The sequence below is a fragment of the Chinchilla lanigera genome, unplaced genomic scaffold (assembly GCF_000276665.1).
Source record: "Chinchilla lanigera isolate Chin_1 unplaced genomic scaffold, ChiLan1.0 scaffold00054, whole genome shotgun sequence".
NCBI lineage: Eukaryota > Metazoa > Chordata > Mammalia > Rodentia > Chinchillidae > Chinchilla > Chinchilla lanigera.
This window is the reverse complement of record NW_004955455.1, coordinates 957,891-975,635: the sequence shown is the minus strand read 5'-3', so window position 1 is coordinate 975,635 and position 17,745 is coordinate 957,891. Positions and strand designations below refer to the sequence as shown.

The window sequence follows — 17,745 nt, the reverse complement described above, 5'->3', positions numbered from 1 at the left end:
TTTTTTTTTTTTTTTTTTTTTAGCTAAACAAGGCACAAAGTATGCTCATCCGGGTGCTGCCATGTTGGTGCCGGCAGAGATACACCGACCGCTCCCTGGCCAGCACGGCGGCTCGGGGTAGGAACCTAGAGCGCAGAGCGGCTCCTTGGATTCCTTTTTCAGTGCAGCACACATTGACTCCTCTTCACCTCTTCTGTGCTGGGCCTGGCTAGGAGCTGGGTATTAGTCTTGAAAGTTATGATTTCTGTTTGCCCAGAACTCAGTCTAGCAGGGCAGAGACAGCAGGTATCAAGTCACTGCAACCCAGCATGATCACAGCTAAGGGTGGAAATGCAGAAGAGAAACCCGCCTCTCCCACTCCCTCTCCCTCTCCCTTTTGGGGCAGAGGAGGCGGCCAAGGGCCCTTAAGGGGAAAAACAGTAACAACAACGAAAAACCCAGAGCTGTACCTGCAGTACAACAGTGTGACCAGCAGGTGGCAGTGGCAACCCAAAGGGCATTCCCCCCAACTCTTCTTGGAATTTTCTTTCATGAATTAACGAAGATTAATTAATATGACAAACATTTACTGAGCACTTTCTACATGCCAGGCGCTGCTCTTGGCCCTGGGAATACAATGACAAGTAAGATAGACATGGAGGCATTCTGCGAGGGTGAGGTAGGAGGATTCTAAGTTCGGCTGCAGCCTGGAGAATTTAGCAACTTAGTGAGACTCTGTTTCAAAATAAAAAATAAAAAAGGGCTGGGGATGTAGCTCAGTGCAAAGGCCCTGTGTTCGACTCCCAGCATTACACACACACACACACACACACACACACACACACACACGAAGAAGACACGGTTTCTGCCTTCATGTAACTTAATTCATACTGTGTGGACGGCACAAATACGGCCCGCCCGGTGTCCGGCACAGTCCTGGAGGCAGAGAGAAGGAGCGACCAAGGATCACAGCTGGATGAGACCAGCATATGGACAGCCAGTCTGGCAAGAGGTGGCTCCCCAGTCTTCTCACCTGGGGTAAGGGATGGAATCTCGTTACCCAAGGCTCTGGCCCCACCCTTTATGTTATTTTTAATTTAATTAGGACCCCAGGGTACTCTTCTTAGAAGTTCTCATGCCATTCTAAAGTTCAGCCAGGGCTTAGAGCTAACGCTTTGGTATCTTGGCATGGTTAATACATTGATTCATCATTTAATTGATTCATTTCTGAATGTTTGAACATCCATCCTGCATTAGATGATTCACACAGATTACTTCTAATCCTCCCAAGCCTCAGACGTAGGAACAGTCATGACCGAGATAGCCAGCACTGGCTGAGAGCAGCTAGAGAGACAGACACTGTAAGGCGGGATATCCAGGAGCTCATTTTGTTATTGCCGTAACCTCCAGACATAGACATGCTCATCTTCCTCATGTGGGGTCGTCTCTCAAAGGCCACCGGCCAGTTGTTGGTGGAGAGGGGACCCACAGGTGGCCATGCAGCCATTGCACAGGCTCTGTGACTCGCTTATGAAGTCTTGCCAGAAGGAAGTGGCGGAGGTGTGATTTGAACCCAGGACTCTTCAGCTTTCAGGTCGGTCCAATTTGCTCTACCACTAAGCCACACCCTCAGCCCTGGGAGTGTGAATTTGACCTTGCTGTCTTCTCTACCAGAGGTAACAGGAACCTCTATGTTATTCTCCTGCTGGGAACGGAAGAGTTAACGCTTGTGATGTGCTTAGCGTGATGCCTGGCTTGCAGCAAGTGCTCAAAAAGTGTCACTTTGTCCAGTGGAATAGGACGGGACGTCCTTGCTGGCAGGAGTCTTCTGAAGTGACTGATACACACCTCACTGGGGACCCCGCCTGGTGTGCGGTCATCATGGTTTGTGGAGCCAGGCTCAGGGGTTGTGCAAAGCCACACAGTGCTGCCCCTGGAGGAGACGCTAAGCTGTGCAGGGTCCCATGACAATCACCCCAGCTGAAGTTACTTCCTGCAGTTCTCTTTTGTGTGTGCACACTGGGAATTGAACTCAGGGGAACTGAACCCTTTGCACTGAGTTCCATCCCCAGGCCTTTCCTAAATTTTGAGACAGGTGCCCCCTAAGTTGCTCAGGTTGGGCTCAACCTTGTAATCCTCCTGCTTCAGCCTGCCAGAGGGCTGGGATTGATTACAGGCATGCACCACCCCATGCCTAGCTTGTGTTTTCCCTTTCTTTATCAAAAATTGCATTCTTTGTTTCCCAAACTGTCAAGACCTTGGTGTAGTCTCTTGAGTTGGACGTGGCTTCTTTCCTAACAGGAAGACACATGATTTTCTACAACACACGATTTTAAAACATTAGTGTGAGGCAAGTGCTCTGCCACTGAGCTATGCCCCCAGCCCCCTGCTCCTGTTCTTCCTATATAATTCATGCTTGCTTTTAACAATGGTGTGAACCCGACTGCCCATCAGCCTCCCTGGGCAGCTTTTAAAAGGTTCTGGGTTTGGACCCCCCTCTACTATTAAATAGCTGTGTGACCTGAGGCAGTAATTTCACCTCTAAACTTAGCATGCTCTTAAAGTGAAGACAGTAATGCCAAGCTCCCAGGGCTCCTTACTGAAGTGAGGAAATTCGGTAGAGGACCAGCATGGTGCTTGATACATGTACCCTGAATGTTCCAGATTAAGTGCTCACAGTCACTGTTAACTATTGTGGTGCAAGAGTAATAGTGATAAAAGTCCCCCTCACCCCCACTGGTTGTCATGGAGCATGCCTGTACTTCTACCTACTAGAGAGGCTGCGGCAGGAGGATCACAAGTTTGAGGCCAGCCAGGGCAGCTTAGTGAGGTCCTATCTCAAAACAAAACTGGCTGGGTGCAGTTCAGCACTGAAGCACTTTCCTGGCATGCACAAAGTCCTATGTTCAGTCTCCAGCACTGCAAAAACTAAAAAGCCCTAACCCCCCAAGGTGGAAGGCCCCTTCCCAGCAACCCAGCCTCCATCCTGAGAAAGAGGAAGCAAGCTGGAGCCTTGATGCTGGGGCCCAAGGAACAGACAGGACTCACAGACGCAATGGGGCAGGCGCGATGTCCAGATGGGCGTGCCGGTCTCACGGCTGTAGCAGGTGAGCAGTGAGCTCCCTTCCAACACGAAGCCGGGGTTGCAGGTGTACTGGATGGTGGTTCCCACCAGCAGCACGGGGTCGGAGATTAGGCGGGTCGAGTGGTCCACCTCTCCGGGGTCGGTGCAGTACATAACTGCGGAGATGGAACCGGAGCAGGCGGCATCAGATCAGCAGTTTCCTGAATGGTCTAGAAACTGTCCTAATTTGGTTCCTTACTCTATTGGAAGTTAGTACATCTTTTGCTCAGCAAAAACAGCTGGAGAATAGGCCAGGAGGAAAGAGATCTGAGTTTCATCCCTCTTTAGGAATTTGCCTGAAAAATTTACAGGAGAGCCCAAAGACCTAGGGATAAATTTATGTCTCAACTCTTTATTCCTGATGATAAAAAGGAAGCAGTGCAAACCCTTTAAAGTTCAACACAACAAGCCCTTCCAACAAATGCTGAGCGGCCATGGCCAGGGTGAAGGGAGGGCCTTCCCTGCTCTCTCTGTAGCCTTTGGATGCAATCAAACAAGCAGCCACTGCTCTTTTAATGAACAAAATCAATACAGATAAAAGAAAAACAATAAACCAATTAAAAATGAATGAAGTGGACAATGTGATATGAAAAGATATCCATAATTCCGAGCAAAACAAAAGTTTTGAGGCAGGCTGTAAAAGTGGATCCCTTTATGGTAAAATACCTCTATCTGTAGTTTACTTTTTTCCTCCTTCCTTCCTTCCTTCCTTCCTTCCTTCCTTCCTTCCTTCCTTCCTTCCTTCCTCCCTTCTTTCCTTCCTTCCTTCCCTCGTTCCTTCCTTCCTTCCCTCCCGCTTTCCTTCCTTCCTTCCTTCCTTCCTTCCTTCCTTCCTTCCTTCCTTCCTTCCTTTCTTCCTTTCTTCCTTCCTTCCTTCCTTCCTTCCTTCCTTCCTTCCTTCCTTCCTTCCATCTCTCTATCTATCTGGGTATAGATTCATAGATATAGATATAGATAGCTATCTATTTAAATAAATATGTAATAAACAGAAATAGCTACCCAGATAGATCTCTAATAGAAACAGCAACTTTATCTAGATCTGTGTATGCCCATACATACATATATATATATACATGTATATGCCTGCATAGCATGTGATATATGTATGTGTATATACACACAATTGAAATACAGAGAAGTTTTTAACAGAGATGCCATTCCTAGAGCGTGAGGTTGTAAAGGATTTTCACTTCCTTCTTTGTAATTTTAACAACGCGTGGGTCCCCTAAGGCAGCATTTGTTGTCACTGTAATATGAAAGCGGGGTCACATGCATCTGTTAAACTCGGGGTGCTTTAACCCATGAAAGGCATTCCTAACATCTGGTGACCTGGGGGTGGGGACCCCACTGCTCCAGGAGGTTTTGCTGACCTCATTTCACCGGAAGAGAAAGCAGTTCGGGGTCTCATCCCTCTCAGGTGGAGACGTGAGGGTCTGAGCACAGGACCCATGAAATACCCCACACAGAATTCAACACTTAAAAAATTAAAAAAATTTTAAATGGGAAAAAATTTAACAATCTATTTACTCTGAGTTGACTCTTCTCGGCAAAGAGTAAGGCAAGCAAGAAAACTTTTCTATCAAGGGTTAGAGTTATGTCCCTTTCAAGCCCTCAACTATTTTTTAATTTTTTTTTTTTTTTTTTCCAGTACGGGGAATTGAACTCATGACCTTGGGCTTGCCAGGCAGGCGCTCTGCTGCTGAGCTAAATCCCCAGCCCTCCCCAACTATTTTTAATGATGATGCTATAGATTGACATGATTTGGTGATGGCTGAGCTCACTCCTCACCTTTTTATTATTCTTTATCACACACACACACACACACACACACACACACACACACACACACACAGTTGCAGAACTTCTAAGACCATTTCCGTAGTCAGCTTTGTGTATCTTTGGCAGGTTCTTCCAAGTTTCCCACAATACATTTTCTTTGACGTTGAAACATTTACAGCGGGAATTGTAGGTCATCTCCACATCCCTCCCCAGTCACTTCTTTTCCTGCCAACACTTAGTATTTCTGGTGATGCGCCTCCAGTTCAAGATGTGAGGAACATGTCCACACTTGTCGTGCAGGAGTCCCAGCAAGACAAGCGGGAACAGGGCTCAATTTCAGAGGTGGGAAGCAGGGGTCAGGGCAGGAGGCCACTTCCAAATTCAGTTCTTCCTTGCTAGTGAGACCTCAGTGTGGAAGCCAGGAGCACTTCCTTTATCTGCCTCCTTTTCAAGATGCTAGGCTCGGTCACTGCTGCTGGCCCGGCCCGCGCTCCCAGGAAGCAGGAACAGTGAGCAGGCACAGGGGTGCAGGACTCTGGGACGGAGGCTCTGAGAAATTTGGCTACATCTGATGACAGGGGCTTGGGAGTGGGGGTGGGGTCCAACTTAGACTTGGCTGTTTTGCTTGGCTACTGCAGGCACTTAAAGACCCGCAGTCTTTGATTCGTCCTTCTCACACAGGCTACACGTATTCCCATTCACCATAGTCCTGCCATTCCCTCCTGCCTGACACTCAATCTATTCTGCTCACTTGCATTACCTGCCAGGCACAGAAGCGGTGCGAGGCCGAGAAGACACTGAAAGCTACAGAATAACATTTGTGAGCGGCACAATGAGTTGGGCAGGGGGTGCGAGGAGCCAGTGCTACATTTAAACATCAGTGTCACCTCCATGCAGAAAAGATACCCATGGGAGAGACTCACCACCCACGGACAAGGGAAGGAAACAAGGTTATTCTTACTTTTTTCACAAAAGGGGGGGTCGCTGCTCCAACTGAGGTCCCACTGGCAGGTGAGGGTGTCGCTCCCCACAATGTCGTAGCCGGGGTCACACTGGTACGTGATTCTGGCTCCCCTCACCAGCTCCGTGTGAGATGTAGTTTTCCAGCCATTCTGGATCTCAGGCAAGTCTGAGCACGAGTCATTCCTTGACACCTCTTTAAAAGAAAAACATCCTCCTTAGATGAGGAGCTGGTTTTTCTGCTTGGATCCCTCTTTATGAATGTTAAGAGAAAGAACACACAGAAGAAAAAGCCTCTGGAAATAAGTAACACATTTCCAAATCCCTTTAGAACTCTTTTACAGCAAGATGTTACAGTTCCCTTTCCCCATGGGCTACTGAACTTAAGCATTCCCTTGGTTTGATAAAGCCAGCTTTGGTTTTAGAGTCAGGCAGAACCCTAGCCCGCCCACTCACTGAACCTGGAGATCATCACTTCTCTCTGGGTCTCTGGTTCATCACAATCACAAGGGCTTAATCATGACCATGCCTGCCTGTCTGCCTGGGGTAGATAGCTCGCAAGGTCTCCCCTGGGAGTCACGTGGAAATGGGCCCTCCATCCTCAGGCAAGCACTCCGAGGACCACAGTGCTCACTGCCATCTCTGCGGCACCCTCATGACAGACCACAAGGCAGATCTACCCAGCTGAGGCTGCGCCTGCATGCCCACCTGCGGAGACTGGAGATAACACATGCGCATGGCTAATTTGGGACACAGGCTATTTACATGATAGTCGACAGCTACTACACAGAGCCCCATGCTGGAATGTGTGAATCCACACACCAGGTGAATCAGGAACACCTATACTTGCGATGTATATTAAGATAAAAGCTAATCAATTAAAATAAAACCAATTATTGGTAGAGTCTGCAAATCAAATCGCGTATAATCTGTGAACGTTAACAGAAAATACTCCAGAAAACGCTCCCCAAAGCACGTCATCATTTCTATTGTCCTCCTACAAAGCCTTGCCACTAAGGCAGCAATCCAGGGCCTACTATTACTCTTCTTGCATCCAAGTGCCCACTGCATAGATTTGGAGACGAGAGCTAATTATGTCCTGTAATTAATTTGAGGCTCTTATGTGCTTCTGGGGAAAGCAAAGCGCCTCTACTGTCTGCAGGAACGTCGTCCGCAGAAGCAAGCGATGGCTTTTCCTGGGATTTCATCACGATTTTATTTGGAGAAAGAGGATCTCGTGGGTGTCTGCCAGGAGGAGCGGACAGGGAAATGGCTTCTGGAATTGCTTGGTGGGGACCGGGGCTTCTATTTTTAGGCCTTTGAAACATTAGTTAAGTCCCGGATTTGGGACACAGCTGCCAGTTCTGGAACTGTGGAGGAAAGGGGAGAGAAACGGGGTCACACAGGAGAAATGTGGCTTTCCTGGACCAGACGCTGCAAGACTGAGGAAGGCCTGCTTGTCTGACTTCCCATCGTGGCTGCCGTGCTGGGGTCTCCTGCTTCCTGGGTGACGTGGACTCAGTGTTACCTGGCCTGGTGCCGTCAGTGATTACTGCATGAGTGGCCTTGGCAAAAATAAACAATCTGCCGATTCTTCAGTACCCAGGCTGCACTACAGGCCCTGATTTGAGTCCCCATCAGCTTAAGAGGGGGTTCTGGAAGCACCTGTCCCTACAGGGCCTCATTAACTATGCTAACTGGCCCAGGAGCTGGGAGATTTCTCTTCTAGTCCACTCGCCTTAGGAAGCTGTGTGGCTCAGCCACAGCCAGCAGCTGCTCAAAGCTTCAGCATCCTCGGGTGCAGAGTAGAGTCGGGTCTTGTGGCCCTGTCTGTCCCAAAGGGCCCTGAGAGACTTAACTGACAAGTGGGACAGAACAGTGTTGGGCAAACGCTAAGATGAGTTACATGGATCTGTCTACTGGTTGGACTAAGAGTTTCTGAGCACCCTGGGAGTCATTATGGGTCTGAAGTCATGATTTCGGGCTCATCATCAAGCTGCAGGCCCAACTTCTGAGCAGCAGAAAGGCCCTCGGGCACTGAATACACACTGCTCTGCACCAGCTTTTTCTTTTTTCTTTTTTTCCCGGTACCAGGAATCGAACTCACGACCTTGCACTTGCCAGGCAGGTGCTGTGCCACTGAGCTAAATCCCCAGCCCCACACCAGCTTTCTCTATGGAGCAGATATCACTAGAATCTGACAGGAACCATCTTTAGGAATCAGAGCAACCTTTGGGTCTAGCTGAGACCTCCTAGTCCTTGGTATAGCACCCTAGGGAGCTGCTGCTATCCAGCTGGAGTTGCCTTATAAAGCGGAACATAGTTGTTATCCCACAATTAGAAAAAATAATCATATAGTAGGACCAGTCCTTCTTTGAAAAGCACTCCTTACTCATCTCTTTCTTTTCCAGTCCCTTTCCTATTCCTATTCATGTGGGCACAGACAATGGGCCAGGCACAAGGCTGAGTGAGGAGGATAGATATTTGTATCTCTGAATAAAGCTTAACCTGGGGATCAGAATCATATAGGCTCAGAGATGGACTTAAGTCCTCTGGTCAGTCTAGGCACTTCAGAAGTCTTCTGAGGGCCCCAGAACCCCCTGACCCTGCCACCTGATTCCTTCACTGAACAAGAGTTGCATCTAGGTCTGGTAAAATCTAGACTGAGGGTAGCAAATGTCTCTCTCATGACCATGACAGACATCACTAATCTATCACAGCATCCTTCTCCAACAACATCAGGCATAATCTCTGCTGAGTGATTTTCAACATAGTCTTGAACATATATAGACATAAACAATTGATTGGCATCAAAATGAAAGGTAGAGCCAGGTGCAGTGGTGCATGCCTATAATCCCAGCTACTTAGGAGGCTGAGATATGAGGATCACAAGTTTGAGGCCAGTTTGGGCAACTTAGTAAGATCCTATCTCAAATAAAATATAAAAAGAGCCTGAGAGTGTAGCTTAGTGGCAGAGTGCTTGCCTGGCACACAAGACTCTGAGTTCCATCTCCTCTCTCTCTTTCTCTCTCTCTCTCTCTCTCTCTCTCTCTGTCTCTCTCTGTCTCTGTCTCTGTCTCTGTCTGTCTGTCTGTCTCTCTCTCTCTCACACACACACACACACACACAAATGTGCATGCACTCACACACATTGTGGTGGGTTGACAACTGGTGGTCACTTGTAACACCCAGCTGAGCTGAACCAGCGTGGTGCTGGATGTGGGAGGCCCACCTGAGGACTGTTGCCAGCAGACCAGAAAGGAGAACTGGAGAAGAGGTACTGTTAGGGAGCTGTTGGTTCCCCTGGAGGAGCTTGTCATGCTGGCCTTCCTGATATGATTGTGGTTGTTCTCATCATTGAAGGAGCTCAGGACCTTGTCACTGAGAATGGCTATGGTTCACTTTGGGGGAGCTCTGGTGCTTACTTTGAACATGGTTTCCTGGCTTTGAAGGAGAAGATGGTGTACTGTTCAGTGTCCTGGAGAAGCTTGTTGCTTTGGCTTTCCTGATATAGACTCAGATGTTCTCATCATTGGAGGAGCTCAGGACCTCATTGTCACTGAGGTTGACTGTGGTACCTTTTAGGAGAGCTCTGGTTTTTACTTTGAGCATCGCTTCCTGGCTCCAGTGCAGATCCCTCAGTCTGCTAGCACAGATCCTTCATCCTGCTGGCACAGACTTTCTAGATTCTACCACAGACCTTTGGACCTTCCTAGTGCAGATCCATGAAACAGGCCTGCATGAGACATTGTTGTGGGTTCTAGATCTTCAGTTGGACTCCTGAAGGACCTTACTGTGGGATCCAGGCCCTCAACTGTATTCTTTGGGTCTTTAATGTGTGGACAGATCTCTTGCACTCTCTTTATATATGACTCTTTGGGTGAATATTATAAAACAATCTTATAAATTATGTGTCCCGTATTGTTTCCCTTGTAAACACTGACTATAACACACACACACACACACACACACGCACGCACACACACATACAAATTCATTACCATCCCTGTGAAATGAACTGTATAAATCTTTTTTTTTGAGACGCAGTCTTGCTAGTAGCCCAGGCTGGCTTCATACTCATAATGATCCTCCTACTTCAGCCTTCCAACTTCTGGGACTACAGGTGTGCACCACCATGCCTGGCATCTTTAGCAGAAATAAGAAATGAAGCTTCTCTGCCTCCTCCTCTCCCCTATCCCTTGGCTACTTGCATCCATCTGGTTGTGCAGTCCCGGGAAGCATTCTCTGCAGTCCCAGAGGGTCTTTTCCACAACACCGTCATGGGCCCCTGCCACTGGCTGTGGACAGGATGATCTCTGCTATTCTCCCTAGCTCCTCAAGGGCAGGAGAGGGGTCTACTCATTCCCAGATCCTGGGGTCCAGTGCAGAGCCTAGTATAAGGGAGACGTCAAGAGATTTTTTTAGCCAAACTCTTGGGAAGATAGAGAAAATGCATTTGAAAATAAAGTTGTGTGTGTGTGTGTGTGTGTGTGCATATGTGCATGTGTGCACACGTCCGTGTGTTTGTGTGTGTGCATGCATTTGGCAACTGTATAGTGTCATACTCAAGTTCAATTAACAAGCGCTCTTCAGGATGTTGCCAGAGTGTGGCTACACTCTCCGGGTCACCTTGATCAGCCTTGGACAGTCAGGTGTTTGCCACGCAGCTGAACACAATTCTGCAGCACTCACTCGGGCCCCAGAGATGCCTAAGCCAAAGTATGACCTCATCTTTCAGCTGCGGAAGGGAAAGCCTCAGAGGACCGACCGAAGCCATGCCACGGGACACAGTAAGCTGAGCCTGCTGCCAAGGCAGCGAATGGGAGGGGCCCTCACCCCAACAGCCCATGTGAGCCATCGCCTGATGAGCCCAGGGCTGGAATGCACAGAGCAGCTGCAATCACACTCTGCAAATATTTAGCAGCACAATCAAGGGTAAAAAGGCCCCTGAGAAACATAACAAAGAGGATCAATACTTGGGTTAGCCTCTTTAAGAGGTGGACGTGTAGCTGGCAAGGATGAAAAATGCTCATCAGCAGGGAATAGAAAGAGCAAGTGCCTTATTTTAACATGCAGAGGCTCCCTGGGCCAGCCAATGGCCAGGGGAGGGTTTGCATTGTAGATGCAAGGAAAGGCGGCGGAGGGCAGTTTGTGTGAGATGGCTATGGACAGTGCTGCAAGCCAAGGGAAAGAAAGAACCAAAGCATGGACGCTTGTGCAGGCACAGGGCCTTTGGTGATGGGGGCTCGGCTCCACCCTGGGCACTGAGGTCTGTCCCGGTCCTGGAGAGCAAGCACATGCCTTAACAGGTGGCTGAGCCCCTCCTGCGTGGACTCCAGGGTGGAACCGCCCACCATTCTGGACATCAAAAGAAGTCAGGTCCTCGTCACCCCTTGTGTCTCCTGGATTCTCTGTTGCTGCCACCAAAAGATGGGGTTGGAGCAGCTACTAGAGCTGGGGATGAGGAAGCCTGGGTGTGGACCTCAGCTCTGCCCCTTAGAGCAAGTCCTTTTCCTCCTGGGCCCAGGGCTGCTTCTCCAGTGAAACCGCAAGAGTGGACCCGATGTTCTGTTAGGCAGGCATCCAAGTCTCTTCCACGGCTGGGCTCCACGGGACGTCACGGTGTCCCAGTTTCCTGATTGCTGGGAACACGGTGGCAGCGTGGGCTAGGGTGGTGACTGTGGGCAGGTGCAGGGTGGTGCTTGGAGCTGAGACACTGTGGAAGTGGGCTCCACAGGCTGGGCAGACATGGGGCAAGGCAAGAGGAGTCAGCCCGAGCAGCCAGGGAAGCCACGGCCCCACTGCAGGGACTGAGCAAGTTCCTGGCAGTGTCTGGGAGGCAGGGAAGCAGGGAGAGGAGTCATCCTGCTTGACTGTGCTGCGCTGACATGCTCATGAGGACGTGGAGGTCGTGGAAGCAGGGAGAGAAGAGGACAGATCCGGGGTGGAGCTCAGGGTTGGGGGACGGGGGGGGGCACCAATGGCTGAGAGACAGTCACAGGAGAGGAGGCTGCGGAGAGAGGAGTCTGGGCTGGGGTCCCCCAGGGGCCAGTTTGAACTTGGCCTGAATGATTTGAGAAGATAAATCATTGCCTGCTTGCTTGGTTTTAAGATGAGCAGGTGAGAAACAGTTTGGCAGCCACAGTACGGGTCCAGGAAGACCTCTTGACCTCACGCCTACGTAGGAAAGAAAGAGCGGTGCCCCTGTGGGGGCGGGGAGGAGTCCTCAGGGGGAGCTGAACATCCGCCCAGGCAAAAAGGTGCAGATAATGCTTTGTGAAGCTGCCGCTATGTGGGGGAGGGTGCTGACACTGCAAAATCTCAGCTGATTACCATGGAAACACTGAATCTTCGTGTCAGGGGGCATGACCTACTCAATCCGGGTGTGCACCTTGTGGAAGAGGCATTGCCTTTGGACTCCCTTTTACAGACTGCGAAGGTCACATACCCACTGATGCTGGCACTAGGACTCGAACCTTTGTCCTCCTGTCTGGAGAGCCTGGTCTCTTAAAAACTATGTGTATTAACTGGGCTAATACATTAACAGACCTGTGTGACACAAAACCTTCAACACACAGAGCCGGAGGAAGCCACTGTATGCCACACCTTAACACAAAGAACACACTCGGCGGGGGAGACACTCACCTATGTAGTTCATGATGAATCCCTGGCCCTTCCCGAAGATGAGGCCGGCAGGGTCGGAGTGGAACTGGATGGTCAGGTCTGGCGTGGAGGAGTACAGCTTCTGCGGGCTGCTGCTGCCCAGGTACTGGCCCAGGATGTGGGGCACGACCTCGTCGCCATCATAGATGGTCAGGATGTCGCTGTTGCTGAGGTTTAGGCTGAGGGGACAGAGAAGAGGGGATGCAGTCACATGATGGGCAGGCCTCTGAGTGACTCTGTCAGGAAGCGCGGGAATCCTTTGGCCCTGGGCTACTGAGCAGGAGAGGTAGGCACAGCTGTGGGCAGGACCAGGACATGTGCCACTCCCGCCAACACAGAGCCCAGGTCCTAGTGGACAGGAGTCTGAGACCCTGTCAGGAGATGCCCGCCTATACCATCCTGTTACCAACAACCATTTCTGGGGTGACAGTGAGGCCTCCCATGTGTAGGGTGTGGGGTGCTGTGCTGGGGTATGGCATGCACCTTTCTGCCCTGATTCAGAAGAGGCTGGGAGCTTGCTGATCGTGGTGTTCCCTTTCACGCAAGGAGAAGGAAGCTTTCCATTTCTCCTGTGGCAAACGCCCAGAATCAACCAAGTTATCTGCCATGTCTGAGCGGTGTGTTCAGGGCGGGGTGGGCACCTGGCTCGTGAATGCGCTGCTGTCACCCTCTGTAGCCTGAAGGGATGATGCCAGTGCAGGAAAATGCCTCGACCCTAAATATATGGCCACAGTGCGTAGGTGACAACCCTGCCAAAGGCCACAGGAGCACTCCTCTGATGGAGAGGGCGCCGGCAGTTCAGCTGTCCTTGCACCAGCTGCAGTCACGAACTCATGTTCCTTTCTCCTCCCTCTTCCTGTCCTCTCCGTTTTCTGTCTCTCTTACCTCTTCTCTTCTCACCCCTCCCCCTAACACTTTCTGAGCTCCTACTCTGTGTCACGCACTCTGCTGCCCAAGGAGGGGTCACAGAACAGAGACGGATTTGAACTCATGTGCCAGGTGCTTGGGCAGGAGTTCCGATCCATGTGGATGCGGAAAGAACAGCGTCTGATTTGGATCAGGGCATCATGGAGGTCTCCCTGGAGGAGGTGGTGCTTGCCGCAAAGCCTCAGGAAATAACAAAGGACCTTGAAGCGGACAAACAGTAGGTAGGGAGAAGGCTGAGCCCAAGGCAGAGGGGGGAGTGCTCAGTTCCTGAAGGACCTTTCCCAGGTCCTGGTATTGGGTTACGGATGGGTATCCCGCAGTGGGGCCCAGATACGGAGTGACTTAAAGATCTGGGCTGTGGGGCCCTAAGTCATCTTGCTACAGATGGGGGACCCTGGAGGGTGTTAGGCAGGAGCAGCCTGTCTGAGCACTTCCCTACCAGAGGAGGGGCGGTCTAGGAAGTGGCCTGAGTGAAGATCCCAGAACTCACGGATCAGATGAGACCTCTCCTTCATGGCAGCACTTGCCTCCACGGCCAGCGTGGCGCCCACCTGTGCTGGCAACTCAGATGCTCAGAGCTGAGCAGCAGGAGCCTGGGGCCTGGTGCGGCTTTAATCGTGCTGCGGCAGACATTGTTTCTTGCCCCAATCCCTTCCCCAGCACCTCTCGTGGTGCCTCAGGCTTAGGTGCCCCGGAGAGTCTCCATCACTTTTTCTGCAGCACCCCAACCAGCTTCTCCTACTCACAGCTGTCTGCTTGCTTTGCATCCATTCCCTCGAGACTCTGCCCTGAGACGACTCCTGTCACCTGCTGGTTTTCAGCGAGACTGAAATTCTGGAGCTGACGCCTTCCCTTGCACACAGAAGGTGCTCAGTAAATGCTTTGGTTGGCACACGCCTGCTGGAGTCTATATGGCAGCAGAAGCAGTGGGACGATGTCAACTCTCACCTTCCGGTAGGGCCGGGCTTCTTAGCTCCAGGAACACAAGCACATCCGTCCGCTCCCCAAAGTGCTGGATCGGGCAGTGTGAACTTGGAGGACAGCAGATGCTTATCCTCAGAGCGACTTCACAGCCCATCTGCGGCTCACAGGTCTTCCGGCTGCGGCCTTTCTTCTCTAACGCGGTTCAACAATCTCAGCGCAGCCGCAGCACCTTCGAAGGCTTACAGGGGCTTTCATTTAAATCCCTCCCAAGGCACTTTGTTCCCCATAGAGGAGGAAGGAGTGGGTGCTGAAGGAGCCCATGAGGGGCCTGGGAATCAGGAGGCCTCCGTGCGCTTCCCAGCTTCGTCCCTTCGATACAGGCGTGCGGTTTTCTGAAGTTCCTTGCCTGGGAATCGGTTTTGCTCTTTGGAGTCAGTGCCACGGGCTTTGGGAGTGAGGTTGGGCTCACAGAAGGCCAGGGATCAAACTCTAGGGTCACAGGCAGCACCGGATCACTGCTGGTGAAGTTGGTCGAACGTTGTGTTCTTCTGCTCTGATTTCGTTACGGGCGTCAGTGCTGCCACTGCCATCGTCATCATCACGGCCACCGCCCTCGCCTCATCAGCTCCTCTAGATTTCCCTTTATGTCAGATGTTGTTAGATAACTTTCACCAGCGTTTGGAGAGGAGGGCTGTTGTGTCCCCTGGAGCACTTGCCAGTGTCCCAGTGTGCCCCGGAGACACAGCTTTCCTAACTGGACGGTACCAGAGGTGAGCAGAGGCCCAAGGTACTGTTAAAGATCCTTTAGTGTACATAGCCCCCGGCAGTGAAGAAAGATCTGGTCCAAAATATCAGCAGTGCTCGGGGTGAGGACCCCTGACTTCCTCGGACTTGCTTTGTAAACAGCAAGCAGAAAATGATTACATGTGGCTTCTCTGGGGTCCTGAAATTCAGCGGAGGTCCCCAAGCTGAGAGCAAGATGACAGGTGCTGAGCATTTCTACTGCTAAAGAGAGATGCCCAGTTGCTGACTGGGGTGTCTGGAAGCCAAGCCCAGGCAGAGGCCAGCGTCGCTTGGAGCGTGGCTCATCCGGGAGGCCATTCCCGCAGGCATGCAGCATCAGTGTGGATGAGACAGGATGGGGCCGCTGCACTGGATAGAGCTGGGCAGGCTCCATCGTGCACACTGGGCTGCATCCCACAGGGAGTCTGAGAGACGGGGTAGGACATCCGAGGTGGGAGAGGGCACTGGGGCACTTGTTCTCTAGCTCCTGACACCACTGGCTGAGGGTTGCTCCCAAGTGCAGTGAGCCCACAGGACCGTGCATCCCCTGTACAGCACCAGAGAAAGCCTGTACACGGAGAGGTGCCCGGGGGCTGGCAGAGTGGTCATAATGAGCACATGGGCCATGGGCACTGAAATGCAGCAATGAGCCCTCCCCTATCTCCTGCTCACATAGGGGAAATCAGAGAATTCACTGAGCCTGAGGAGGAGTAGCAAAACGAAATTAGGGGAGTGCCGGGAGGGAGCTGCCTGTCACCGGGAGGGGGGGATAAGATCACTATCAGTTTTGATTGGACTTTAGATAGCACATCACTGCCTTCCTAACTCTACTCTTGCCTGACTACAATTCTATCTCCCTTCAGTTGCCAGCTGGGTCCTTCCAGGACATAATTCTAGCTCCTTCACTCAAGAGACCAGCAGAGAAACAAGTTGTGGTATATCCATTCAGTGAAATATTATACAGCCCAGTAATCATAGCTGCATAAGTCTCATGCTTCCCAGGTCTCACTGTGGCAGGTAGCAGCCAACTACAAATCCTCATAACAGTGTCCTTACCCCCTAAAGAATGACAGGACCCAGGTAAAGCAAGAAAGTCAGGATAGATAAATCAGGAGGCTGGGTCCCAATTGAGTATCCAAGAAAAGAGAAAAAGCACCAGCATCCTACATCTTCCAAAGCTCAAATAGTGTTATCAAGTGAATCTTCCTTTACCCTGGGAGCAACAAGCACCCCCAGGCCTTTCCTCACCGCAGATTCTGACCACAGACCCTGCTGAGTGAGGGGTGAAGTTTCAAAAGGAGTCATTCTCAGTGCTGCATTATTAGGCTGAACTGCACTTACTGTGACCAAGACACTTAGAAAAACACAGCTCACACCCCGAGAAACGAACTGATGGGAAAGGCGCGTGAAGAGGCAGAGGAAGAGGGAGCCCGGTGGCTCTCTGCTGCTGCCTCCTGACCCTGCCTTTTTCCTAGACTGGTTCTAATGCTATAGCCAGGCACTGGGAATCGAGGCCCCCACCCCAGTCAAGACAAGCATGGGGCCTCCCAGTGTCACCCAAATACTGCAGACACCTGGGATCCCGGCACTGGGCCACGTAAGCAGTGGAGATGGACATGCGCAGAGTTTCCTGCAGGGTGGCTGGCACCAGGCACCGTGGGGCTTCTGGTGTGGTCTGGATGGAGATGCTAGCCCAACACAGGGAAGGAGGCACTGACAGCCCAGCCAGGGCTCGATGCCAGGACACAAGGCATGGAGAGGCACTGGTAGGCAGGTGGGTGGGACAGGCCTGGTATAGCAGGAGCCCCCGGGAGCACTGCAAAGGCCACAGCCTCCCACGGCAGCCCTTGTGTACCTCAGCCCTCTCAGCTGCCAGAGCAACAGACTTTCCGAAGCACAAGATCTGAGCTCTCATCAAAGACATCTGCTTCTGTGTCTCCATCTGCTGTCCATCCCTCCTCAGCCATGGGGTGGGCTTTGCTAAGATCACTATCATCTTCTACCTGGACGGCTGGACAATGTGTAACTGCCTTCCTGACTTCATTTTTGCCTGGCTGCAATCCTTTCTCCCATTAGCTGTCAGCTGAATCCTTCCAGAACATAATTCTGGCCCTTTAATTCAATAGACAAACAAACTGTGGTATATCCAGTCAATGGAATACTATACAGCCATAAAAGGAATGGGGCACTGACACTGGTATGCAAATGTTCTTAGCAGTATTATTCTTTATAGCCCCAAAGTGGAAACAACCAAAACAGTCACTGATTGATGAATGGATAAAAAGATATGGTCCCCCCACACAATGGAATACTAGTCAGCCTTAAAAAGGAATGAAAACACTGAGACTTAGTACAACAGAGATGAATCTTGAAAACATTATTCTAGGTGAAAGAAGTAAGTGAGAAGAAGCCAATCTTCCAATAGGAGGATTCCACTTAGAAATACCCAGAATAGGTAAATCCATAGAGAGAGAGAAACACCTGGATGATTGCCAGGCCAGAGGCTAGAAAGGGAAGCAAGGTTGATGAGCATGTTTGAAACTGGATGGGCATGTTCTTTGCAGGACACTGTGTGTCAGCGTATGCACACACATACAGAGTGCATT

General features: G+C 50.9%; 1 protein-coding gene across 2 annotated transcripts in view; it reads right to left on the bottom strand.

Annotated features, from left to right (window-relative positions):
* Sez6l (seizure related 6 homolog (mouse)-like) overlaps window positions 1-17,745 on the bottom strand; it is a 176,648-nt gene that overhangs the window by 17,141 nt on the left and 141,762 nt on the right. For both annotated transcript variants that reach the window (XM_005396140.2, XM_013520286.1), the window contains exons 10-12: window positions 12,488-12,684; window positions 5,844-6,038; window positions 3,028-3,219 (exon numbers count right to left, since the gene is read on the bottom strand). In XM_005396140.2, coding sequence (XP_005396197.1) covers window positions 3,028-3,219; window positions 5,844-6,038; window positions 12,488-12,684 — 584 coding nt within the window. The remainder of the gene's footprint in view (window positions 1-3,027; window positions 3,220-5,843; window positions 6,039-12,487; window positions 12,685-17,745) is intronic.